This window comes from Caretta caretta, chromosome 1, assembly GCF_965140235.1.
Source record: "Caretta caretta isolate rCarCar2 chromosome 1, rCarCar1.hap1, whole genome shotgun sequence".
Taxonomy (NCBI): Eukaryota; Metazoa; Chordata; order Testudines; family Cheloniidae; genus Caretta; species Caretta caretta.
This window is the reverse complement of record NC_134206.1, coordinates 142525923-142553746: the sequence shown is the minus strand read 5'-3', so window position 1 is coordinate 142553746 and position 27824 is coordinate 142525923. Positions and strand designations below refer to the sequence as shown.

General features: G+C 41.5%; 1 protein-coding gene across 1 annotated transcript in view; it reads right to left on the bottom strand.

The window, feature by feature from the left end:
- The window catches only part of MBTPS2 (membrane bound transcription factor peptidase, site 2), a 48752-nt gene that overhangs the window by 13377 nt on the left and 7551 nt on the right, over nucleotides 1–27824 (bottom strand). Inside the window, exons 4-8 of the mRNA XM_048862903.2 lie at nucleotides 23862–23965; nucleotides 13841–13968; nucleotides 8516–8634; nucleotides 5432–5612; nucleotides 1081–1175 (exon numbers count right to left, since the gene is read on the bottom strand). Coding sequence (XP_048718860.1) covers nucleotides 1081–1175; nucleotides 5432–5612; nucleotides 8516–8634; nucleotides 13841–13968; nucleotides 23862–23965 — 627 coding nt within the window. The remainder of the gene's footprint in view (nucleotides 1–1080; nucleotides 1176–5431; nucleotides 5613–8515; nucleotides 8635–13840; nucleotides 13969–23861; nucleotides 23966–27824) is intronic.

Sequence of the window (27824 nt, the reverse complement as noted above, 5' to 3'; positions counted from 1 at the left end):
AAATGGATTTGGGGAATAAACTCCGCTCTGTTTCTTGAGGTGGTTACTCCAGGTCAGGACTGGGGAACACTGGCAGAGCGCTGCTGTTACCTGTGCTTTCCTGTGGATCCTGAAAGAACTGCTGAATTTGCTCCACCATTTTCAATGTGGCATCTTTCAAAACACTTACTTTTTCAATAGGGCTCCTATATTTTAATAGAGAGGAGTGTAAAATCTCCCAGCGGCACTTAACATTTCCCCATATTCTACAAGATGATTAAGTCAGAGGAAGAGGAGGGAAACGGGGGGTTTCAGCCAACAGCCACTGGCAGCACAGGTTGCAAGGAGCTGAACACTCTGGGCCTTGATCCAGCACAGCACTTGCTTAACTTTAGGCATATGTGCAGACCACCGACTTCAGCTGTTTAATGCTGAGCATGTATTCCAATGCTTTGCTGCTTCAGATCCTGAAGTTCTCTGACCTGGCAGCATTGAGCTCACGTTTAACAATTCCCCCCTGCTCTCAAGAGCTGCTGTTGGTCTCTTGTTCACTTGTATTTACTCACAACTGTTGTGCCTTCAAAGTATAAAATGTGGCTGCATATAAGCAAAGTGAGAAAGAACGGTCCCCTGGCTAAAGGCATGTAGTCAGGAAGAATGGGATCTGATTCTACCTCTACCACACATTCCTTGTGTGATCTTAGGCAAGTGGTTCTCAATCCACAGCCCGCTTGTAGCCCAATCAGCACACAGCTGCAGCCCATGTGACATCCTGAGGGCCATACAAATTGTATATATATTGTGTGGATGTAGCCCATGTAACACACAGAAAGCTGCATATGTGGCCCACAATGGCAATTAGGAAAAGAACCACTGCATTAGGCAAATCACATAACCATACCATTCATACAGTCTCTCGGTTTCCTCAGCTGGAAAACAGGGATATGAAGGTTTGCCTACCTCTTAGGGATGTTGTGAAACTTAGCTAATTAATATTTGTCAAGTGCTTTGAGATGCTCAGATTGAAGGTGCTACACACTGCACTGTATAATTATGTGCACATTTGTGATACCAAGCTGAACATCAGCTAAAGTAACTTACCAGGTGGCTGTCCAAGTTATTGCTGTATGAAAAGCAAACATCGGTGAGGCTGCTGTTACTACAACATTCAACAGTGCCATCAAGTCTTCTGTAGACTACAGAGGAACACAACCAACTAATTTTTAGACGATCACAGAATGACAGATTCATAATAAATCACAAAAATACATACGTCTCTGAATAAAATCAAATGATCATTTCTGTAGCCTGCTGAATTATAATGAATTATTTTAATTTAGAGATCCTGATTTGGATGTCAGCGATAGTTGTAAATGAGTTTCTTCATCCTAAGAACATCACCAGACTACAGCCATCTCTCCCACAGGCTGATCTTATCACCTTAATACACAGACTACTATAATTTATTGAATACTGTTACAAAATAGTTTGATCTGTTGCCAGCACCAATGGTGAGCAGAGGGATTCTGCTACCTGGCGTTGCATTCCCTTCACTGGCTCTGGGAATGATCCAACTTCAAAATATAATTTTTAAAACATTAAAAGCTTTTAATGGACTGGGGCCCTGACAGCTCTCTGAGGCCCCTGTTCAGCTAAAAATGTGTTTTTAAATGGATTAGTTAAACTAGTGCAAAATCCTGTGCGGACAATCATAATTTGATTTCAAATGGACTTAGTGATGCAAACTAAATGGATACCAACCAGTTTTAAACCAACGCAACAGTGCCCATGTAGAGGTTTTTAAACCAGTGCAACTTCTATATGCAGACAAGGCTTGAGCTGCCTGCATCCTATATACCATTGTACTCTCTGAGGTCCAACAGCACAGAGTTTTGGAGCTTGGGGCTTGCAGGTGCAGAAGTGTACTATACATATTTTTTGGCTGTAGCCTTAGGGCTAGGCAATGACATATTTTTGATGTGTGGATGATCATGGAATTAGCTCCTTTAAAAAATACATTTTAAATTATTTTTATTTCAGATGGCTGTTGGCACACTGATTTCTTTATGGCTTTATATCTGTTTTAGTTGTTTATTCTGTATTTGTTTTATTGTAAAGTGCCTAGGGTCCACTTTCAATATAGACTCATTATAAATACAACGTATTAACAGAAAGGATGCTGAGATGTGAACTGTTGAGATTTTGACAAATGACAACTACTGCAGTTTGAATAACTGAGTTCATTTCATTTCAGAGGAATGACTATCACTGCTGGAGGCTCACCACTGAGAAATGCAGACAGACTCGTCTGATGGGGCGGTGGCAAGGACGACAGGCTTCTAACACAATACACCACTGGTGTTGGATCATATTAAAGAAGTTCTGTATTAAAATCACAAATGAGTTTGATTCCCCAGAGTTTAAATTCCAGGGTATTACTAATTAAGAGGTCTCTTGGTTTTTGGTACTGTTTCTCTCCCTCTATGTGTGAAACTTGCAAGCTGCTAATTGTGTTAGTACATTCTAAGACAGAGTCTATTCTCAAAGCAATTCACAGAGAGAGACTCAAAGCAATACTCTAACAACAGAAACAGCACCCAGAGACTCCCCACCCTTTTGTTGTATTAACAATTGTGATTAAAATAGAGATAGAGGATGTATGTGGATGGATGCTTGGTGTGGATAATAACTGAATGATCAGGGAGGTGCCAGCCTAAGAATGCAGTGTCCATCGGCTGAAGAAGGCGTCAAGTGGAAATAACCAGAGGACCCCCCCCCACCCCGGAGGGCAGACTGGAATCCACCCAACAGCCTCAAGAATGGGAGAACCAAAGAACAAGATAACATCTTGGAGCCGTCAGGAATGTGCTATCTGCTGATTGATTCAGCAACAGCATGATGAAGCAATTCCCATAGACTGGCATAGGAAGAAATTCCTATAAAAATAGACTCTAAAAAGTGAGAACTTTGGGGTCTGATTCTGCAAACCAACTTCCAGGAGCATCAGATGAGCATTTGACAAGGCCCTGCTCCCTCCTCATGTCCAGGCCACCTGGCCAGTGGCTTGGCATGAGCAACTCTAAGGCTGGTAACTATGATAACAACCTTGCAGAACCTGTGTGTGTGTGTGTGTGTGTGTGTATATGTTTGTATGAATGAATGTGTGAATAAATATGAGATTGAATGGAATGTTATAACTATAACTAACTGCTTACTATGATTCTTTCTGTATTCACAGGTTTCAGAGGAACAGCCGTGTTAGTCTGTATTCGCAAAAAGAAAAGGAGTACTTGTGGCACCTTAGAGACTAACCAATTTATTTGAGCATGAGCTTTCGTGAGCTACAGCTCACTTCATCACAGTAAATGTGGTATTTTGCCTTTTTCCCTTTAATAAGATCCTGCTGGTTTTTATTTTATTGGTATAACACTGGGTTTAGAATCAACTCTGGTACTTAAGTCCAAATGGGAATAAGAGGGTTACAAAATATGCAGTTTTATTACCCTTGCCTCTGAAATTACACTCCTGTGGACGGCAGGGATCTTCTTGTATTTATCTTTGGTAGGCTGGGATCTGGAAACATCTCAGCATTGCTTCTCCCTTACCTTCCCAATCCAGCTATGGGCATGTGGCAAGGCTCCCTAACCTCCTTCGGAGAGTGACTCAAACTTAGTTTGTCTGAGTGCTTGGGATCTGACCCCGGCATCATTTGGAGATACCAGTTTCAGATTTACATAATAGGAAAAGAGATTAATAGATTATAAAGATAGAAGGAACCACTGGGACCAGAATTAGCATTCTGAATGTCACATGAAGAGCAGTACACATCAAAAACACATACACCCAAGCCTTTGAGCTGGCCTGGCACCCTGTTTACTTCCAAGTATAATGCAAAAGGTTGGGAACAATCTTTAAAGCTCAAATGGTCTAGAACCTGGTTACCCAAGAGACTGCCAATCTCTCTATACTGAGGTAGGGCAGTTAAGAACATCTGGAAGGTGACTGCTGTGCAGTCTTAAAGTTAAAACAAACTTCCCAAGGTTGGTGTGGGAGGATTTATTCAGCTGAGGACGCTCACCTTTGGAATTCAGTCCCCATCACAGTTTGCTTGAACCAAACCCTAAAAAGTTCCTGGGCATCATGCAAGACATGGTTTAATCTATGTTTAGTTTAGTTTAGTGTGATTGGTTTTAGTTTAGTTGGTGATCAGTGGTCACCAGCTGGTCGCGATCGACCGGTCGATCCTGGAGACTCTCCCAGTCGATCGTGATCTCGGCCGCTAAAAGCCTGGTGGTATAGCAGGGCTGCCGCTAAGGCAGGATCCCTAGCCTGCCCCGGCCCCACGCTGCTCCCAGAAGCGGCCAGCATGGCCCCGCAGCAGGGGGCAGAGGGGGGATGGGAGCAGCGTGGGGTTGGGGCAGGCAGGGAGCCTGCCTTAGCCTTGCTGCACCGCCAACTGGGAGCCACCTGAGGTAAGTGGCGCCCAGCGGGACCCTGTATCCCAACCCCCAGCCGTGAGCTCCCTCCCGGAGCCTGCATCCCATACCCTCTCCTGCAACCCGAATCCCTGCCCCAGCGCTGACCTCCCCTCCCCCAGTGCCAGCACCCCTTACCTGCTCCGGCACCCAAACTCCCTCCCTGAGCTTGCACTCTGCACCCCCTCCTGCACCCGAAACCACTGCCCAGTCTCAGCCCACAGCCCCGTACCACACTCTGAACCCCAGAGCCCGCACCCCCTCCCGAACCCCAACACCCTACCCCAGCCTGGTGAAAGTGAGTGAGGGGGAGGGAGAGTAAGCGATGGAGAGAGGGAGGAGAGAGTTGGGCAGGGCTTTGAGGAAGGGGCAGGGTGGATCCTGGGCTGCACTTCCATTCAAAAAGTTATCTTGTGTGGAAAAAGGTTGGAGACCACTGCTCTAGATGGAACACCCAGAATCAAGAAATAGAAATAATTCACAGTTCGCAAAGATTTTGATAAATAAACAAACAAACAAACCAACCTAATCATAGTGGGATGATCTGCAATAGCACTCATAATAAAGAGCACTGTTACCTTACACCCCACACCCCTTCACAGAATTCATGTTTTCCTACCAAATCAGTCAAAGCAATAAGCCAACCTGCAAAAGGTCCCTGAGATGAACACTGTAGCTGGATTATTACAGGCAACACTTGTATATGCAATTTTACAAAGAGGAATGAAAGCTCATTCGTCATGCCATAAACTAAAATGACCAGAAGTTAAGAGAAATTAATTCTTCTTCCACCTCCTCAAATACAGCATTTTACAAAAAGGAATTGCATATTGGTCAATGCCAAAGACAGGATACCAGACTTGATGAACCAAAAATCTGACCCATTAACAAATCCTAAATCAAACTTCATCTTTAAGGAAACTGTAACAGACAATACTTATAAGGAGCATTTATAAGGAGTATACAAATAATCATACCCCTGGCTGGGAAGCTTAACTGCTGTAGGATTGCTGCATTTATGCAGTACCCAATTTGTGTCTTCTGTGAGATCTCTCCTAGGCAGGAATTCCAGTCTTCCACACCACGAACTGAGCAGTCTTGCAGATGAGTTACAAGGTCCCCAACAAAAAGACCTCTGGGACCATTGGCAGGAGAATCCTGCAAAGGTAAACGGAAGTCAGACACACTACCATTCTTAATAATGCTGGGATTAGTTTATAGTTCTTCTAAATGTCCAAGAGACACTTAAGCTAATAAACTATTTTTTTGAAGAAACAGAAAATCTCAGATTATTAGACCTAATTATTTTAATCTTAGGCAGGACATTAGGAAAACAAACTCCTCCACAAAGAGTGTCTCATTTCATATACAAGTAGACCTCAATTATCCAAATCTCTCAAGGGACATCTGAAATCCTCAGGCAATTAGTTTCATTCAAATGAATGTTTTGTTTGTTTTTAAAAAAACTAATTTTATATTCAAGAGACAGAAGCTAACACCTCAGAGTTTCAGACAAGCAAGGCTCACCTATACTTCTGGGGGAGTGAAGCCATAATGTTGGAGTACACCAGGGAATTCTCCCTTTCTCTTCCCACATAGGACCTCAGTTATGTCAGCTCCTTTTTTATCCCAGAAAGACTTCATGCCTGTCATCTTTACCTATCAATAATGTTCTGAGTAGCTGATTATTCAAGAGATATGAGGTACTCCCTTTCCAGAAGCTCAGCAAGCTGCCTCCATTGTGCTCCCAGGTCCTACTGACCCAGGGAGCAAAGGATCAACCTGACAGTCTTAACACTGTTCATAGAATCATAGAATATCAGGGTTGGAAGGGACCTCAGGAGGTCATCTAGTCCAACCCCCTGCTCAAAGCAGGACCAATCCCCAATTAAATCATCCCAGCCAGGGCTTTGTCAAGCCTGACCTTAAAAACTTCTAAGGAAGGAGATTCTACCACCTCCCTAGGTAACGCATTCCAGTGTTTCACCACCCTCCTAGTAAAAAAGTTTTTCCTAATATCCAACCTAAACCTCCCCCAATGCAACTTGAGACCATTACTCCTTGTCCTGTCCTCTTCTACCACTGAGAATAGTCTAGAACCATCCTCTCTGAAACCACCTCTCAGATAGTTGAAAGCAGCTATCAAATCCCGCCTCATTCTTCTCTTCTGCAGACTAAACAATCCCAGTTCCCTCAGCCTCTCCTCATAAGTCATGTGTTCCAGACCCCTAATCATTTTTGTTGCCCTTCGCTGGACTCTCTCCAATTTATCTACATCCTTCTTGTAGTGTGGGGCCCAAAACTGGACACAGTACTCCAGATGAGGCCTCACCAATGTCGAAAAGAGGGGAACGATCACGTCCCTCGATCTGCTCGCTATGCCCCTACTTATACATCCCAAAATGCCATTGGCCTTCTTGGCAACAAGGGCACACTGCTGACTCATATCCAGCTTCTCGTCCACTGTCACCCCTAGGTCCTTTTCCGCAGAACTGCTGCCTAGCCATTCTGTCCCTAGTCTGTAGCTGTGCATTGGGTTCTTCCGTCCTAAGTGCAGGACCCTGCACTTATCCTTATTGAACCTCATCAGATTTCTTTTGGCCCAGTCCTCCAATTTGTCTAGGTCCCTTTGTATCCTATCCCTGCCCTCCAGCGTATCTACCACTCCTCCCAGTTTAGAATCATCCGCAAATTTGCTGAGAGTGCAGTCCACACCATCCTCCAGATCATTTATGAAGATACTGTTCTCGCATGTTATACTGGCACTGGGTCACTGAACCAGTGTCGTCGTTATTCTCTCTCATTAGCTGGGACTGACATCAGTTTAAATTAACAAAACTAAAGCTGGAAGTTCACTCTAGATTTTTACTAATATCATTGAAAAATCAGGACACTGTCAGCTAAACAGCGTGTATTTCTCAAAGAACAGAGTCTGCTGGATCCTGTGGAGTATTGCAGGATTTTTTAAAAATGTTTTTCAGTTCACCTAGTGGCAGCCTACACTACTCAAAAACCCCGATCCTGCCACTGGATCCATACAGGTGGATCCTGGAACCATCACAAAACTTAACTGAAGTTCACTCTCATGTATGTGTTTGCAGGATTGGGGCCCAAGCTTGGACTACATATGGCAGAAAGGGAGAGGAACAAAATCAACTGCCTGTTCTACATCAAGTGTAAATAAACCCAATCAAGGTCATGTGAGAACGCACAAAATTCTCCATCTTTTTTAAAAACTGCACTTGGTTTTTCTAGCATGTTAATCATCATAATCAGACTGTATTACATGCAAGATTGTCCTCTGACAGTGAAATATAATATAAAATTATCTGAGTACACAGAAAATTAAACAAATGGAAAAATTTCATTAACTAAGTGTTAAGGTTGTATAATCCAAACGTCTACTGATCTGACATCAGAAAGAAATGAAATATTCAGTTAAGGTAAATAGATAAAAATACATCTTTATTCATTAAATAAAATAAGTTTAAGATTAAAATAAAATGAATGCAAAACAGGCAAGTCAACCTGTAAAACTCACCACTACCATTTTTAATTAACTGACGTATAATACTTCTTATTCATGTGCACTTTGTGTTGCTCTAAGTAAAAACACTAATAATTTGAAATGTTAATAAAATACACACAGTAAATTATATTAACTTGGTAGTTAAAGAACAGTCTTTACAGACCATTTCTTTTTGTTGTTTGAGTTATTAGGAGGAGGATAGGATGTCCAAAAGTGCCAAAAGGGACTTAGGCGCACAAGTCCAGATGACAGTCACAGGGACTTGTGCTTCTAACGCACTTTGGATGCCCTATCCAAAATGTTTTGTGGTCCAGCACAGAAATGTTTTGTAAATGCTAGTTCTGTGCTCTAATGAAGTGTGTTTGTCTATACGATTTCTTTAGGCAATCTTAACTGAAACAACATTTTTTTCAAATGCCGGAAGAAGAATTTTCATGCAGTGATCAAAGTGTTCATGCAGTGATCAAATTTTAGCCAATGAAATGTTTCAGGTCACATAGCATACAATTAATCATTCAAGACCTGTTCATACCTCTGTGACCTCAGTGACAAGTGCCCCAACACCCGTGTAGTAAAATGGGAAAAGAATTGCTGGCAGCAGGAACAGAACTATGAGACTCGCAACACCAAGAACAAAATTATGCCAGACACCTACAAAGAGAATAAAAAATATTGACCTTCGAAGGAAACACTGGCACAAGTAACTAACAAAAAAGTGTTTCTGAACTGTCAAATATCAGTGTCTTTCCAACTAACTTTCCTGGAATGACTGCAAGTAGCTATGAACACAATTAGCCGACTGATTTATGGATAAAGGTCCCAATCCTGCAAAGACTTGAGCACATGATTACTTTACCAACAGGAGTAGCCCCATTGAGGTCAATGGGACTATTCATATTCATAGAGTTATTCAAGTGCTTAAGTCTTTATAGTATTAGTGCCAAAGCAAGCACTCCTGTGGTTATGCAGCTTTAGAGTCTCTTAAAAAAAAAACCATAGCAAGCATGATACTGATATCTGCCACATAACATTCACATCTTCACGTAAGTCAAATGGGAGAGAGAGGAACTGGGGTGGTTTAATTTGTATTAAACTGATAATCAACTACAATGACTTTTCTTTATGCAGTGGTACCATATATTCAGTGGGGGAGAATATAAGCCCAAAAAAGGAAGCAGGGAAGAGACTGATAGACTCCCAATAATCAAGCTACACTAAGTCTTTAATAAAATACTTATAAAATGTTGAGTGGAAAATCTGGGCCCAAAGCTGTCCCAGGAAACTACTGTGTGCAATCAGCACTTCCTAGTCTATCGCTTTTCTTACTAAGGCAAGCATAAGCTTCACAGGAAGCTGTGTGAACTTAGGAAGCCAAAAACAGGGTTACTTTCAACACCTAGCACAGAAATTTTCCAGTTCTACTTGTTTGCTTGGACAAAAATAGTCTGTGTGGCCAATTCATAGCAACTTTCCAGTGATGGAGTTTCCTTACAGTATCTTATCTTGTTGAGAAGGATATGATCCAATTCCACATTTACAGTACTGTAACGATTTATTACATAAGAGAAAGATTTACCTCAAAATCTTTTAAACTCATTTTTCTCCCACTGTATTTTTCTCCCACTCATTTTTCTCCCACTGGACCAATCATAAGATGCAATGGAATCTCATGATAATCCCTTGGGATACTCACTGTGAGTCATCATTATGAGCCTTATAAAATCTGATTTCTCCTTCAGGATTCTGAGGCCACAGAAAGGGAATGTGAACCAAAGTTCTGTCTGTGCAATGCTCCAGTTAAGGGTTTGTCGTTATTTCCATGAATAGTTCCTTTTTAAAGGGATTTCTTTCCATGTGGGTTTTAAATCACATCTGACTGAAACTAAATTGGCACGTAAACTAAAACCCTGAGCATGAATTCCCCTCATCCCAAAGTAAAATAATGAAAACAACAGTATAAATTAAATAGGCAACAACCATTTCATTTTAGCTTTCATGCCATTTTTTAAAACGCACAATTACTTTAGTACAGCTTGTAATGCAGACAGTACAGTTCATTATGTGGGAATGGGGGCAGAGAAATCTAGAAGAGTGAGTGATTTTATCCATCCCAGATACGCAAGGCAATAAAGGTCTGAAAGATTGAGGCTGGGAGGTCAATTTAATTTTGTCAAAATATTTACATTCCTTAAAGGTAAATCTCAGGCAGCATCCTTGATGATGTCTTCGATGTATTTAAAAAGACAAAGACTTCACAAAGCAACAACAAAAAACCAAACCAAACTGAAGACTCAAACAATTTCTTAAAATCTACTTAATTCTCATTAAAAAGTACATACATTCCAGTGACTCTTCAAAGATACTACAAGAAACGTACCCTCCTCTGAGAAAATATTTTTTTACTTGGGAATATAAATAGATAACATGGAATTCTTTTGCTTTTATCCAAATCTCAACCTTTATTTTAATGCTCATTCAATATTATTGAACTTATGATGCCATCTGCTGCACAACAAATATACTTTTTTATATCTCAAAAGTTTGAAAGGGCTACAAAATAAACTTTCAGTGTATATTCCCTACTTCTTCAGCAATCATAATAAAAATCTGATTTCTATTATTTAAACTTAGATTTCAGGTCTTCAAAAATTGGAGTAAGCTCATTCAGTTCCTCAAATAAACAAATAATCAGCAATGCCAAACAATGAAGCTTTTAGTAAAATTTAATGCACAATGTGCCTAATCATTGTTAAATACTCCAATCTCATCTTTTAAAATGCATTATTAGCTGTATCAAAATGCACTTACTTGATCCAATTAACTGATAACTGTTCATTCAAGTATGGCCATGGCAATCTGCCTCTACTGTCACCTGTCATCACTACATACATTTCCGTTTACTGTTTCAAGCTTGGCAAGAGTTGTTCTTGGCATTTATTAGTCAACAAAAAACAGAATTCATTTTTAATCATAGCTTACAAATGTTATTTGCTCCCGCACAAAATGCAATAGTGGAAAGCAGCTGCAATGAGGCATTTATGGACCTTGACCTCTCCTCTTTTTCAGTTCTGTCTGGGCTACATGGACTATGTTTGACTTTTAAAGAAATGGTCAGTTTAAAAGGGGGAAAAAAAAAAAAGATATGTCTACACTGAAAGTGCTTGGTTTATTGATATGTTTGGGATATAGAATTACTTTGCTTTGCTTAACACTGCTTAGCTTTGGTGTGCTCTGCTTAAAAGCTCTTTTGCAACAAATTATAGCTGCAGTACTCAGTGAAACAACAGATTTCCAAAGTCTTTGTAAAGCAGCAATACACTAGGCAGACCAACATACCACTTTCCCCAGCAGTAACAGAATCCCTGCGTCTCCAAATTCCTACAGCATTGGTGGAGGAGCTCCACTGTGTGGTAGCTGCAGGTCTCTCTGGTACAATAAGCCCCAGACAGGAGATAGAGTTTATAACTCCAGGATCATTTTGAACTACAAGCTGAATAAAGAATTGTGTGTTTCCTTTTGTGTGTGTTTCAGCCCCCTTCCTTCCTGAGGGCAACCTTAAAACCATAGAATAGATAAGTGGTTCTCAACCGGAAGTCCGCGGAGCCCCATGGCTGAAGCCCAGTGCCCCTAGCCCCAGCGCTGAAGCCAGGAGCGGCGTGGGGCTGAAGGCGGTACGACCCCCCGGCCCAAGCTGCGAGCAGCAGTCCCCCCACCCCAGCCAGGAGCAGCGTGGGGCTGGGAGTGGCGCAGGGCTGATGCCAGCACCCACTCAAGCCCTGAATCCGGGAGTGGTGTGGGGCTGAAGCCAGCAAGCCTCCCCCCGCAAGCCAGGAGCAGCGGGGGGCTGAAGCTGGGAGCCCCAGCATCTCCCCGCCCCAAGCTGGGAACCACACTGGGAGGCTTTCCCCCGTTCCCCATACACAGTCCCTAGCTACACCCCACCTGCACCCTGAGCTACCCCCCTGCCGGCACCCTGAGCTACTCCTTTCACTTCATACAGCCCTTAGTAACTCCCTCCCTGCACTCTGAGCAGTTTTCAAACTTTTTGAACTGTCCCCCCTTTGAGTTATATTTTTTGGTTGCATCCCCCCCACACCCCAGAAAGGCTGGGTGGCCTGCTGAGTGAGTCAGGGGGTGGAAGGTGGTGCTCCCTCCTTGGACCCCGCTGTGCAGAGCTGACTCAAGCCCTCCCAGCTCTTGATCCCCCAAACAGAAGTAAAACTATGCCTATGCCTAAGGGTCCCCTCCCAGCCTGGAGACCCGAGTCCCCCTGCTGAGCCCTGGCGTTTTTATAGCCTGTTGAGGGGGGCCTCAGCAAGAAAAAGGTTGAGAACCCCTGGAACAGATGACTAACATGCTGTGTTGAAATCCACTCAGATTGCATCGCTTGTAGAACAGGGCAGTAATACTGCCATGGGGTGTTCATCTGTGACAGGTAATCCTGCCCAAATTTCAACACCTGTACTGGCTGGTCATTATGCAGCTAGTATGCTTCAAGGCTTTACTATTAGTATTTAGAAATATGCAAAATAAAGAATATAGGCCATGTCCACTTAAAAGATGTTTTCTATTGCTCTAGATCAATGCACTGAAGTTGAAGTTAGAAAGTTTGGTGCTGCTGACCATTCCAAATCATACAGTATCATTTTTTTTAAATGGAAAAAGGAACTTAAGAGAATTAAATACACAGACACCTAGAGAAGCTCCTCTTACCAACCATTCCTGACATTAATCCACAGGCCATCAAAATGGAGAAGAAAAAAAGGTACAAAAGACAAAAAATCTCTACAGTTAAAACAGCAAGGGGCAACCCATATTACATATTATGTCACTCTCATTAAATGGTAAAAAGGAAACTACATCATTTTCTTCATATTTACTTTTTAAACTCATAACAACTAAAACTTTTCATATTGGTTAATATGTGGCTTTTAATGTTTAAGGAATAAAAGTGCTTACGAAGGATCAGATTCTTATACTCTTGCTTACACTGAGTAACACCGTATTGCAAGAGTGCGTCCATTTAATTCAATAGGAGTACTCATGGAATTAAACTATTCAATGTGAATAAGGGTATCAGAAATGGTGGGTCACACTATGTATTTTGTAGTTCATTTCATGTAAACACCCATTTTTTCCCCGATTTTATTCCATTTCCCCCTCCCAGACCCCTCCTTTCCCCCCAAAAAAGCCAGTAAGATTTCTCCGGTTTGGGAGAATCACAGCCCCATTGCTGGAAGTTACCAGGTCTTGTTGCCTTTATTATAAGTTATGCTGAACTTATTTATATTCTGTAAAGACAGTAGGAACGGATACCCTAACTTTTATTATTTATAATTACTCATTTTTAAAATGACCTCCCAGGAAACTCAAGCTGTACGTCCAAAATGTTTCCTACAGCTATACTGCCATACCTTTTATTCCTAAATTGAATCTAGCATACAACAACTTTTTTTTTTTTTAAGTTTGTTCCACCTCTTGGAGACTAAAGTCTTGTTTGAAAAAACCCCCAAACAAGGTCAGTATGGGCGGTGATACTATACATTTTCTCCCCATCACCCAACAATATATCTCAGTCTCAAAAAACAGAGGGACCACCTTTAGGGGGAAGAGAAGATTTTAGTCTGCTTGTCCATTCATTTCCTGGACTCTCCACCAAGATTGCCAAATAGGGTGCCACATGATACCAATTTTGGAGATGTTATTCTTTACAGGGACATTTGCTCATCAGTAACTAGACTAAAACCATAAAGAATTGAAAAACATGATGGTGTCTTCAATGTTAACCAATACTAACACTTGCAAAAGAACAACTTGTTGGACAGATTAAGATTTAACATAACACAGACTCTGTTACCTGCACAAAATATTCTCAACTGCTGGACTGGGGATATAAGTTGCAAGTGGGTGGTAAAGAGATCGACAAATGCTCCAGGATATACAATAAAGATAAAAATCCCAAATCCATTAAACCGTACTTGTTCTCTAAAGAAAAAAGAAAAATGTTACTGCAAACCAAAAACCAATGACTCTATAATATAAAATAATGATTCTTACATTTTAGAGCACAGTAGAATCTTACAGCATCTGTATGAAATTCAGTTTAGCACAAAATACTAGCTTAAAAGATAATTAAGCTAAACTTTGTTTCTTGTGTAAGTACCCAATTCTAAACAGAAGGAAAGGATGACCCCAATTTCCCAATTTGTAAACAAAAGATAGAAAATAAGTGATTATTTTTTAAACCATCTTTAAAAAAGCTTTTTATGTTTTAATATTTTGGGGTGTGTTAAGTAAAAAATAATTGCAGTTAGGAGTCAGTTATGAAATGGACCAGAACTGATCTTGCTCAAGAACTACCTAGAAATAGCAACAGAAATGCTTTTCTCACAACACCTGGATTTTCCTGAATTTATCACTCTTTCCCCTCAATGCACTTAAAAGCAATTTGCAAGCTAAAAGGAGGGCCATGCCACCTGAAAAGAGAAACATAAGTTTCAAATATCCATGTAACACAGAGAAGAAACAAAAAAAAAAAAAAGAAGATGAATGAAGTCAAAGGGCATTAGTAACTGACAGGGTGCATGGGGTTTATATCCACATCAGAGTTTTGAATTAGTATTTTTTAAAATGGGAGTTATATTTTTGGAATTATTAGATAAAGCTTATGTGAACCGTAGGAATTTCACAGGGTTTGATACAGGCTTTATAGCTCCTGTCTGTTTGGATGTGAATATTATGGACCAGTCCTGTATCTGAGCTGTCATGCTATACATGGCTTAACATTTTATATATTTACTCATATTTCAAATGTTTCTTATCATATGACTGAGGTACATGTCCAATAAAAGCTGGTACAAAGCTCACTGAATGAATCAAAAACCCGATAAATTCCTTCCAAAGCAGTTAATCCATCAGAACTACCTATAAAACAGGATGATCAACAATGACCCCAATGCTCACTTCTACCCATAAGCTCGGGGAAGGGGGAAAAGTGGGAGGAAATAGGCTTTGCAACGTGTCCTGATGGCCAACAGATTCATATATCAAACACTGGGCAATAAAGAGTTCCAGAACCAAAGGTCCCACACTGAAATCATCTTGCCACCAGCTGCTTCCAGTTTACAGCAAGTGACAGTTAACTAAAGCCCTGATTTCAACTGCTGCAGTACCACATGAGGACAGACGCCTTATTCTCAAAGACGCTAGGACTCAAACCATTCAGGACTTCATCAGTCAAAACCATCATCATCTTGAAATGGTCCTGGAAATGAACTGGAGGTCTCAGAGCGTAGGCGCGATGGACTCCCATGCGGCACTACTCTGACAAAATGCTCCTAGCACATCTATTCAAGAAAATCTAAACGCAGGGAAGCGTCTGAATAAGACATTACAGTACAAGACTTGAACTAGAAGAGAAAAGTTGAGACAAGGAGAAGAAAGGAAAGGAAGTGGGAGGAAAGAGAGAGCCTCACTTCTTCCAAAGATGCATCTTCAAATGGTCTATTCTATGTTGGGCCACTCCATTTTTCTGTGCTTAAATAATTTAAAATGAAATTTTCTATATAAGCTACAATCCAAACTCAAATGCTCAGAACCTTTGCTACAGAACATGAGTGAAGATAAAGTGCAACAGTGTAACAAATAGTTAAGTAATTATGTGATATAATTTGGGCTTTAAAAAAAAAAAAAGTGTACCTCTAGTGCCAGAATCTCTGCAGCTGCACATACCTACTGGCTAGCTGCATGCACAGTCACAATAAACGTGAGAGAAAGGAAGAATACATCTTGGCCCTTCTTGTGATTGGACCCTCTGATTAAGGTGGAAGTCCAACACTACCTTACTCAGAAATGTAAGATGAGGTTGCAAATAGACCCTTGTCTTTATAGAAAGCTTATATGGGAGGGGTGGGGCAACTAAAGCATGTAGTTCTGCTATACTCCTACCTAAGGTAATCATCTCCAATAATGCTACTTTCATGGAGAGATGTAAAAAGGAACACACAGACACAGGCTCCAAAGGTGAACCCATTTGAGTCAACAAAACTAGATTTGGATCCCATGGATACATGGGGTCCATCACAGATGGAAAGCGTTTGTCCAGTCCTTCCAAAAATCGCAGTCATTGGGTTTATAGCGGGGCAGTTACCCCGCTCCTGAGAGAAAAGGCTAGGCTGATTGGGGAAGCATTCACAGCAGGGGCCACGCTCCAATCAGGCCACAGCTGGCCCTATAAAAGGGCTGTGAGCCAGGAGCTAAGTTAGTCTCTCTCTAATGGTGGAGAAAGAAGGACCTAGCTGCCTGGGAGCAAGGTACCAGAGGTAGAGAAGTGCTGGGGAGCTCCAGCCTGGCAACTCCCCAGGCTACAGGCCTTGTACAAGGCTGAAAGAGAGGTACTAGGCTGCAGGGAAAGGCAGCAGGTCCAACCCCCCCCCTTGCCAGTGATGAGTGGTTTACAGACTGCAGTCTGCCCCAGTGAGCAGGGGCTAGAAGATGACTGGCAACAGCCACTGAGGCAAGGTGGGGATAGAGGGTTGGGGGTTCCTCTGGGAGGGGAGCCCCAGAGTGTGGGGGCACTGCCAGGGGACAGGACCCCAAGGTAAAGGGGCAGTGGGGTCTGGGAGGGACATGGGGGCCAGCAGCAGGCAAGGCACTAGCCAGGAGGAGGCGCTCAATACGCTGGAGGGCTAATTCCCAAGATGACACGCAGGAGGTGCCACACCAGTGAGTCATTGCTTCACTACAAGGTTGGAAAAAAAATACACCTTCCTCCTATAGGAGGATAAAACATGTAAATAACTGCCATGTGAACTCTCATGGAACTGACCGAGAGCCCTTTAGGTGGAGTAAATATTCCAGAATATGCTATAGGGAAGACCACATGGGAGGAATACCTCCCTCTTGGAACCATATGGAAAAACATTTCCATTTCATCAAATAAGTGTATCTGGCATCAACCTCCGAGGAACACTCAGTTCGCTGAGGTGTTAACCACAGAAAGAATCTGACAGTTCAAGTTGTGACCTGCTCTAGAACAAGAAAGGCGACAATTCCTGTTCACTCGAGTAGCAAAGAGATCTCTGGCATTCTCCACATCTGAAAAATGGATCCTGCTATGTCCATTGTGAAGGACCATTCATCACTCCTGCTGAATGTTCTGCTGAGATGATCCATCAGATAGCTGTGAATGTCTGGTAGGTGCAAAGCTTTGAGTGCAATAGCACTGTTGATGCAAAAACCCCTAAGATCTATAGCCTCCTAGCAAAGACTATTTGAACTTTCACCTTCCTGCCTGTACTAACAGAACACAGCAGTAGTGTTGTCCATGAGAGACTGTACAGTGCACCCCTTGAAGTGGGGAAGGAATTCCTGACATACCGGGTGAATCCTTTGTATTTCTCAAACAATTATGTGGAGAGTGATATCTTGATCTGACCAAAGTATCCGAATCTGGAGGTCCCCAGATGAGCTCCCTATATCCCAGGGAGCAGGAATCCATAACTAGTCCTGGAAGATAGGGCTGGAGGAAAAAGAACCCCTTTGCATATACTGGCAGGGTCCACCTACCAATCCAGGGATGACAAGACATTTGCAGGCACATGAGTCAACATGCCTAGCAAAAGGTGGGATGGACGGTAGATGAACTGCAACCTCCCCTGCATGCCCTTGAGCTGAAATTGGGCATGTTGAATCATAAACATGAAAACTCCCATGTGTTCTAGAAGCGTCAGACAATTCCTTACTCTTGTACAAGGACAGGCCTTAAAGTCTGCACAGTTCAATGCTGCCCAAAATATGGCCAGAGGCAAGTATGCTCTCATTGAATTGGAGTCAAGAACTGCTCCTATAAAATCTATCCTTGTACAAGAAACAGCGTTGACTTGTCCTTGTTCATCAACAGGGCCAGGGAACGAAAGAAGGACTGGATCTTTTCAATGCTGACCTCCACCGGACATTTGGATCAACCCCAAATCAGCCAGCCACCCAGACAAGGGAATACCTGAACACCTGTCTTCCTGAGGTGTACTGCTACATGCACTTTGTAAAAACTTGAGGAGCAGAAGAGAGACCAAATGGGAGAAATCTGAACTGATAATGTACATTCACCATGACAAAACTTAAAAACCTCCTGTGGCTCTGGTGAACGGCCAGAAAGTAAGTATCCTTCATGTTGAGGACAGCGTGCCAATCACCTGGATCTAGGGACAGGATAATAGAGGGTAGGGTAACCATGTGACATCTTTTTTACGTATTTAGGTTTCACAGATCCAGACCAGGACTGAGGCTTCCCTGGCATTAGGGAACGAGAAAGTATCAGGAATAGAATCCCCTTCCCAATGTTGAGGAAGAGCATATTCTATGGTTCCAGATTGTAAAAGACACTGGACTTTTTGAATGAGAACAGTCCTTCCTGTAAGCTGAAAAGGGACAGGGAATGCAGATTTAGAGGAGGGATAGAGATAAACTTCAGGGTATAACCCAGTTTCACAGTGCTTCACACCCAGTGATTGGTTGTAATATGGGTCTGAGCACCGAGGAAGTGGATAATTTGTTGCCAAAGGGAGGGATGGGAGAGATCAGATCTTCACACAGTGGTACGCGGACCTCAACTAAGAAGTTAAATAGACGGCTCAGATGTTGTAGGTTGCCTCAATTAAGTTAAAGCACAAGATGGAGTTGATGATCTCCATCTCTGGGACTTGCAGCATATTTTAAATTGTTCAGGTTTCCTTAGATGAGGGTACAATGGATACCCTTGGAGAGTCTGAGGATTAAACTACTTACACTCCAGTCCTTAAGAGGAAGTCCCCAGATAACTAAAAGTTGCCCTAGAATCTTCTAGGGAATACAATGCTTTTTCTGTCTTCCATGAAAACAAATTAGGATCCTCAATTGTCCAGTGGATCTCTGCTGGAATCCCAGATGACTGCAACCTAGTGAAGTACCTACCTCATGCCATGACACTAGCCAGAGTTTGCACCATACAAGGCTGCTGGAAGCAAGGTTTTCACTATAAATGACCTTCATTAATCATGGCTTGATGATAGTCTTGCTTAAGTCATCTGGCAATTTGTCAATGAATTTAGCCGTATTATCTCAAACTGAAAAAACGTATCTGGCTACGAGAGCCGAGTAGTTTGCAATTCTAAACTGTAACTTTGAGGTCATATATATTCTTCGAAGAAAAAGTTTTGTTTGTTTTGTTTTTTTAAATCTTTATGCTTAGGTATGGATTTGGAGCATCCTTGACATGATTTCTCATTGACTGCAGTCACCACCAAAGAACCTTCAGTTCAGTGTGTGTGTGTGTGTCAAACATACAGCTAAGGGTAGCATAAAATCCCTCCTTTACCTGTAAGAGGTCAAGAAGCTCACATAACCTGGTTGGCACCTGACCAAAAGGACCAATAAGGGAAGAAGATCCTTTCAAATCTGTGGGGGGAGGTTTTGTTTGTGCTCTCTCAGGACAGAGAGGAGGACCAGGCAGGGAAAAAACCTCTCCTAAAACCCTAACTGAAATAAGCATCTAAGATTACAAAAATTGTAAGCAAAGCAAGAAAATGCATTAGATTATCTTTTGTTTTAGCTTGTGAATTTTTCCTATGCTAAGAGGGAGGTTTATTCCTGTTTTTTGTAACTTAAGTTTTGCCTAGAGGGGAATCCTCTGTTTTAAGTCTTCCTATCCTGTAAAATTAACGACAGGTTTCAGAGGAACAGCCGTGTTAGTCTGTATTCGCAAAAAGAAAAGGAGTACTTGTGGCACCTTAGAGACTAACCAATTTATTTGAGCATGAGCTTTCGTGAGCTACAGCTCACTTCATCAGATGATCTGATGAAGTGAGCTGTAGCTCACGAAAGCTCATGCTCAAATAAATTGGTTAGTCTCTAAGGTGCCACAAGTACTCCTTTTCTTTTTGTAAAATTAACTTCCATCCTGATTTTAGGGGTGCTTTTTTTACTTTTTTCTTTATAATAAAGTTCTGCTTTTAAGAACCTGATTGGTTTTTAGTGTCCTAAAAACCCAAGGGTCTGGTCTGTGCTCACCTTGTTTACCTATTTGGTTGGTATAATATTCTCAAGCCTCCCCAGGAAAGGGAGTGAAGGGGCTTGGGGGGTATTTTTGGGGAAACAAGAACTCCAAGTGGTCAATTTCCTGAATCTTTGTCTAAATCACGTGGTGGTGGTAGCAATACCGTCCACGAACAAGGAAGGATTTGTGCCTTGGGGAAGTTTTTAACCTAAGCTGGTAGAAATAAGCTTAGGGGGTCTTTCATGAGGGTCCCCACATCTCTACCTCAGAGTGGAGAGGGAACTCTGACAGTGACTAGAAAAATTCTTGATCCTGGGATGGCATTTGGTATCTCCTTTCTGTTCTCTTAGCAGTGGGTGGAAGAGATGCTGGGGTTTAAAATTTTTAGGGAACTAGCAATTCTTTTTAATAATTCTTGATATGTTTTTTGATCATCCTGAATCAGGGACAATGATTATGACACTGTTGCCTCAAGGGGAGGGGATGAAGATGTATTCAAAGGATGTACAGGATGTTTGCAAGGAGGCTATACCAATTAGGTCTGGTTTTAAAACCTCTGGTACTTGATCAGTACTGAGAATGGTAATGGACATGTGTCACTGCCTTGAGGGTGACTTAGATGGGCAAGGTACCAGAGAAGCCTGTGAAGCATGCCCCGGGGTTCTAGAACAGCCACTGATAAGGCGTCAGACCCCAGTTGTAAGTACCCCATCCCTACCCCTAGACTTGCTCCTGAAGACACGTTGGTTTCAGGATCGTTGTCCCTGATTAAGGATGATTAGAAGACATATAGCAAGGAGCACCTAGTTCACATTCTTCTTCTGACAACTCTTACAAAACAATAAGCTCCTTTATAAAGCTGGAACTCTTCAGCTTGAAAAAGAGATGACTAAGGGGGGACATGATACAGGTCTATAAAATCATGATGGGTGTGGAGAAAGTAAATAAGGAAGTGGTATTTACTTCTTACAACACAAGAACGAGGGGGCACCAAATGAAATGAATAGACAGCAGGTTTAAAACAAAGGAAGTATTTCTTCACACAAAGCACAGTCAACTTGTGGACTCTTTGTCAGAGGATGTTGTGAAGGCCAAGACTACCACATGTTTCAAAAAAGAACAGGATAAGTTAATGGAGGCTATTAGCGAGTCCATTAGTCCATCAATGGCTATTAGCGAGGATGTGCAGGGATGCAAAAAAGCTCTGAAGTGTCCTTAGCCTCTGTTTGCCAGAAGCTGGGAATGGGCAATGGGGGATCACTTGATGACTACCTGTTCTGTTCATTTCCTCTGAAGCACCTGGCATTGGCCACTCTCAGAAGACATGATACCGAGCTAGATGGACCATTGTTCTGACCCAGTATGGCTGTTCTTAAAAAGAATGCTGGGGCTTTCTAATTCAGTACAAAAAGGAAGGAATACCACATGTTCCCATTTACAAGGAACAGTCCTGATTATGACACTGCTATCCCACATCTTGCATTAAGTGGCCTAAAATGTCTTTGGGGTTCATTTAACATAGTGATATGTTGTGACACAATCATCACAATGTTGTAACACAACAATTTTATGCTGAAGGGGAAAGCCAAAAAGGTATCAGCTGAAAAGGGTGGTTTTCTTCTGAGATCTCCCTTTCAGATATTGACCAAAACATTGCCTTTCTTAGTTTGTGAATTGTGATCTCAGGAGCGCTCAAGGAAATATAGCTACAGGCATAAGACCTACAGACACCAACAACAGATAGCCAAAGAAACATATTCTAATAAAGAACTTGATTAATGCCTAGTGTATGCGTAGAAACTAAAGACCACACATACTGGAAGAAAGCACAGAACATCACTTCTCTCCATCATTCAGCACACCAACAGGAGAGAATTCTTATCTAGAGAACATGAGGCAGGAGGCCCTGCAACTATACCTGCTAGTGGTTCACAGGTGTGAGGTTAGACCCCAGCACATACGGTAGGCACAGCCACACAATGGCCCCTTTTGGAACTCACATATCAAAGTGAAACCCACAGCATATTCCTTCACGGCCATCCTGATTTATTCTATCCTGAGCCAACAGGATGGTTCCTGCACCTAACTCAAGACTGGCATCTCTCTGTTCTTCCCTGTGCAGCTCAAAAAAATAAAGGTTCAAGGAATGTAAAGACCTAATGAAGGTATTTTAAATCCAAGATTTCATTGATCAAAATAGTACCTTTCGAGTAACATGCTACAGAACCAGTTAGCTTTTTAATTTTGAAATTTTGCCAGGCACAATTATTGTCTAAAAGAAACAGTTCTCTATATAATATTGGGCTAAAGACAAGGTACCTTGTACATTGTGAAACTGGATCTAAACACTGTTCTAAGGCAGTGGTGCACAAACTGGGGCACAAGAGGTTCGGCGGGGGAGGTGTGCAAAGAAACTTTGGCCTTTTGCCCTTTTAAAAAGAAACATACAAAAAAGCACAGGCTGGCTTATTTTCAACAATTTGGTAAGTTTTATAACTACAGTAGGCCTATTATGCCTTTAAAATTAAATTTGATTCTCATTCATTTTGAAGCTCATTTAATGATTAATAATTGATACTAAAAGACATAAACTGGCAACATATATAATAATAGTTGAGAGCCTGGGACCTCGAGTGACTCAGACACACTAATACTGAAGTGAATGAATGAACAGTCTCATCTCTGTTTCCCCATCACCTTCAAGCATGAAAACCAGTTTCAGATTATAAGTAACGGAGGCAGGGTGCAACAAATTCTGTGAATGGTAAGGGGGATGCAACTGGAAAAGTTTGCACTTCACTGCTCTATGGGTTCCTGGTTTCTGTAGTATTCCTGTATGGCAAACCAGAAATTTGGCAGGTATATCTCAGCTTTGAGGATTTTTTACATGACTATGAAAACAAACAATAGAATCAGTACAATATTTCTTGTGTTATTTCTTTCAATATGCATTTGGTTCACTTTATATTTCTGTCAAAGTATTAACATGCCACCAACCTTTGTACTGAAATGCACAGCTGGTTTTGGCAGCTGGACAAGACAAAGCCAGGGTTTCTGACACACAGCTGATGCTTTTGGTGTTCGGGAACTAATCATTCTTCTCCTTCCCTGCCCATTGTGGGCAAAGGCAGAGGTGACCTCAATACCAAGTGCCCCACCAAACCACCTAGTAACCCTGTCCTTACATCTTTCACAGCATTTAACAGTAATGGCTAAGCACATCAGATAATTCTTTCTGCTGAAATGATTACCAGTAAAAGAGTTAACACTGACATTTAAAATATCATTATGCATAAGAATTAACATACCACTGAGATTAATTGCAGCAAGTCACATCTCTCAGAACTACAGTTCAGCCTCTTGGTACAGCCCTTCATCAGTTTGCATTTAAGTCACATCATGAAGGTTTCCATAATACCCATAAAGAGTGGAAACTTTTTTGAGAATAAAATATTAGATTCTGGAACACCATTCTGTAACAGTGCATTGTGTCTTTGCAAATTCCACAGCTACAGAATCACAGAAAATGTGGGACCTTGCTTAACAATAAAGTAAATTAAAGGAAGGCTAACTTTAAATCTGAAGCAATGCAGTACATTAAAGAAGTGAAAGTCCATACTGATGATCTGCGCAGTAGACATTTATTTAAAACTCTATGCACCCGGCCATGATTCTAGGCACTTCGAAAACTTACAGTCAACACAAACCATAAAATACAATTATAAAAAGAGAATAAATGAATTGTCTATATAAACCACATAAACTCTAATCATATTCACCCGTAGTTAAATACTCAGGAATATAAAGCTTTGTTGGAACATACTAAGAGAAAAACAGTTTGCATTACCGAATAGCTGCCACCCCGTGGCCGACTTCATGTATGACACCACTGATGAGGATTGCCGTGAAGAAATAAGTCAGTTGGCTGATGGGCAGATTTACACCAGGCACCTGTTCATGTAGGTATGACAACAAAGCAAAACAAACTAGGATACCAAGAGATACAAAGACAGATCATTTTGCCTTTAAACATGCTACTGCAACATAGTTGTTTAAAGAACAGAAGCACAACAAGGGCCCTTTGCATACACAACTATAAAATACCCTTCTGCCCTTTCTACCTTATATATTTAAAAAAAAAAAAGCCTTTTGTTACCTTTTATTGAAGATTTAAAACACTCCCATTCCAAAAAACGCAACAAAAACAAACCAAATACACACGACAAATCATGGGAGAAACTGCCCTAACTCTCATTAAGCTTCAGAAGTGCATGCAGATTTACACAGAAATGGTATACAAATAAATCAGTCATGGAAATTGCAAACATCAGTTTACAACTTTCTGTGGTGACTCTTGTAGGAATCGCTGCTCATCCACCATAAGATTAAAAAAAAAAAAAAAAAAACCTCATGATTTTTAGGCCAATCACGTTTTTTGGTCTCTCTTCTTGATTGTGGACTCCTTCTGATCACTCCCACTGTGGCTGTGACAAATACAGGTTGAAAATTCAACCTTAAATGCATACAAAATGTGTGTACACAAACAATGCAGGCTGCCCCGCTCCCTGACTCCTCTCCTGACAGATCCCACTGCCCCAGACACCCTCTGCTCACCATTACCACTGACAGGCTGCTGTCCTACACACGCGGAGACTAACTTCTCCAAGAGCTGCTCCCAGTTCCAAGACAGCAGTGGAAAAGGCTGCCCTGTGTTCCTAGCTTTATTAACCCCTGTTTCCCACACTGTAGTGGAAGCATGAGGTCATTGCTGCTGCTGAGCTTGGAGAATGCTCAGTTCTGCAGCATCTGCACCAGGGCTCTGACCCCTCAGAGCACAGAGGTTGCACCCCAGTAATGAAGACATCTGAGGCAGCTGCTGTGGCTACTACCAGCAGCACAAACTGAAATATTGACCTCCAGTATTAGAAAGGGGGAACTGCAAAGAGTGCAGGCAAGATGACTGAACTGCCTGTGTTTTATCACCAGAGCCTTCCAAAACTGGCTTGAAATTGTGACACACAATAATATCATGAGTGTTGGCAACACTGCAATAATGCAATGAGCTGATGTTAGCAATTAGGAAGACAGTCATTTTGTAATCTTCCTTAGCTTTTAAGCTACAGTTTAAGATATACTAAACTACCAAAACACCACCAGCAACATATTGATGCAATCGGAGAATTCCAAGCATATACATTTATTTCATTCTCTCATTTTAGAGAAGCTCCTAGAACCTTGAAGAATCTAAGGAGGAAATCATCAACACAAGAACAAGTTACAGGAAAAAGCCAGACAAAGAGGACAGACGACAGGAGACAAAGGAAGCAGAAAATGAAGATAGACGTAAGGATGCGGAGAGGCAGAAATCAACCATATTAGTATAGACAGACTGCAGAACAATCCAGTAAAGAGAGTGGGAAAGAACAGATAGAAAGGAGAAAAAACAGGGAGAAAACTGAAAAAAAGAAAAAGAGGAGTAGTACAGAAAAAGGAAGTGACAAAAAAAGAAAAGCTTGCCTCTGAAAAAACTGGTTCTGGAGGTGGGAATCAATAGGAGAGGCATTAATCACTTAACCCAGGGTTCCTCAAACTTCATTGCACCACGACCCCCTTCTGACAACAAAAATTACTACATGACCCCAAGAGGGGGGAACCAAGCCTGAGCCCCGCCATCCCAGGCCGGGGGGGAGGGAAGGGTGGGAAAGAGAGGGACACACACAACAAAGCCCAAGTCCCACCACCCCATGCAGGTGGGCCCAAGCCCAAGGGCTTCAGCCCCGAGTGGGGGTCTGTAACCTGAGCCCCGCCACCCAGGGCTGAAATCCCCTGATCTTTGGTCCCGGGTTGAGAGGCTTGGGCTTCGGCCCCAGCAAGTCTAACACCAGCCCTGGCAACCCCATTAAATGGAGTTGCGACCCACTTTGGGGTCCCAACCCACAGAACTGTTGACTTACACTAGAGTTAAAAAAAAAAAAAACAACCCTAAAATAAAACTAAAAATCCTTTTTAAAAGAAGGGGTAAGGAAAGCAGAGTAGAATATAGAGAGATAATATTTATGACTAGGCCTGTCACTGTCAGCAGAGTAGGACCATGATGCCACCTCTCAGCAGTCGGCACCACAGTCCTGCAGTGTCCACACCTGAGAGAGAGCTCCTGAGGGAAGCAGAGTTAAAACTTCAACTATAGCACCCTACCAATTTGAAGCCAGCCATGCTCGCCCACATTAAGCATCTTCTGTATTTTCTGCATCAACTGCTGGTGTTAATTTAAAGTTAGAGCTGCTGAGAAGAGCAGAGTTGTCTCAGACATGTACAAGGACAAAGTGCTATTAGCACTGAAAGCTGGCATCATGAGTCTACCATGAATATAGGATGCTTCCTGGCATCGGTTTTCAGACTCAATGTCTGAAAACCTATTTTAAGATATATTTAAAAGGAATCTAATCCTTCATGAAATATACTGAGATTGAAAATAGCATTCTGTTAGGAAACAATGTCATCTCTATAGATATCTTAATTTTCTAAATTCTACTAAAGACATTTGTATGAAAAGAGGACCCTTTGTTATGATGCTTCTTTCACACCTCTGACAGTTGCAAAAATTTCCATAGTAAGCAACTGGTAGAGAATAATCAGTAGAAGACGAAGACCACTAAAGAAACAAACATTATATTTTCATGCAAATACTCATAAGAGTGGAGGCAGAGAACAGAAAATGTTATATAGATATATAGCTATAAAAGTAAAATTGACTGTTTTTCAATTATTCTTATAAGGCATCTCTTTAAAGTTTATTAAGCCAACAGCTACAGTATGGGGACTAGCTAGTTTTGTGGTTTTGCACTCAGCAGCTATTCTCTTGTACACTGTCTATGCACCTCTCCTTTACTTACCTTACAATAATTATAAAAAGATAATCAAATTTGTATGCAACAGACAGATGGCTGATCTACAGATACAGTTGGAGACGGCCCTACACAACTGTTCCTGTCACTAGGACTTCTCTTCTGCCACCAGCTATTGAATCACTTTATTACCGCTAATTGGATGTATATGAGTAAGTCAATGGCACTTCACTCTGAAGACTTCTGCTTCACATAAAGCTGTAAGATCATGATGGTCTCCGAGAGAAAAAGTAAGCAATGAAGAGGAGTGCAAAAACAAAATGGCAGATATATAGCAAGTACTCTTCTTTGGAATGTTGAAGTGATGTGACAACTAGTTTTTTAAAAAAATCACAAATTATATCTGTTTTCCCTCTAAATATCTGGCAATACTACAATATACAGCAACTCTTTGAAAGGTAGGGTTAAAAAGTATGTTGTGACAATTCAAGGTAAAAAAGTAGAATAGGGAATATAAAAAGAATCACAAACCTGCCTAGCAAAAGCTTGCTTTTCACCCATATCTCTGAATTAGGTGTCTCTAAATACTTCTCTATCCTTGCTTTAAATGTATTGATATTAGCAGCCCTCATATCACTAGGGAGTCCATTCCAATTTTGGATATTAAATCTAAGTCGCTACTTTCATGGATCCAATTCACATGGATAGGTTATATCCCAAGGGTTCAGTTTTAATTTTCCCTTCATTTCCCCCTCTCTCTTAACAGAGGTATGTCACAAAGACCTTTCATTTTGTGAAGGTCATGACATGATCAATTCCATGTTATGACCACAAAGTGAGGGAGTGAGGATGGTGTTCCTGTACAAGAATACAATAATAAAAATGTGTAGGGAGAGTGAACTTTAACTTCTTTCAGAATTGTTACATCTGACAGAGAGAAGACATAAGAATATTCAGTTGGAAAC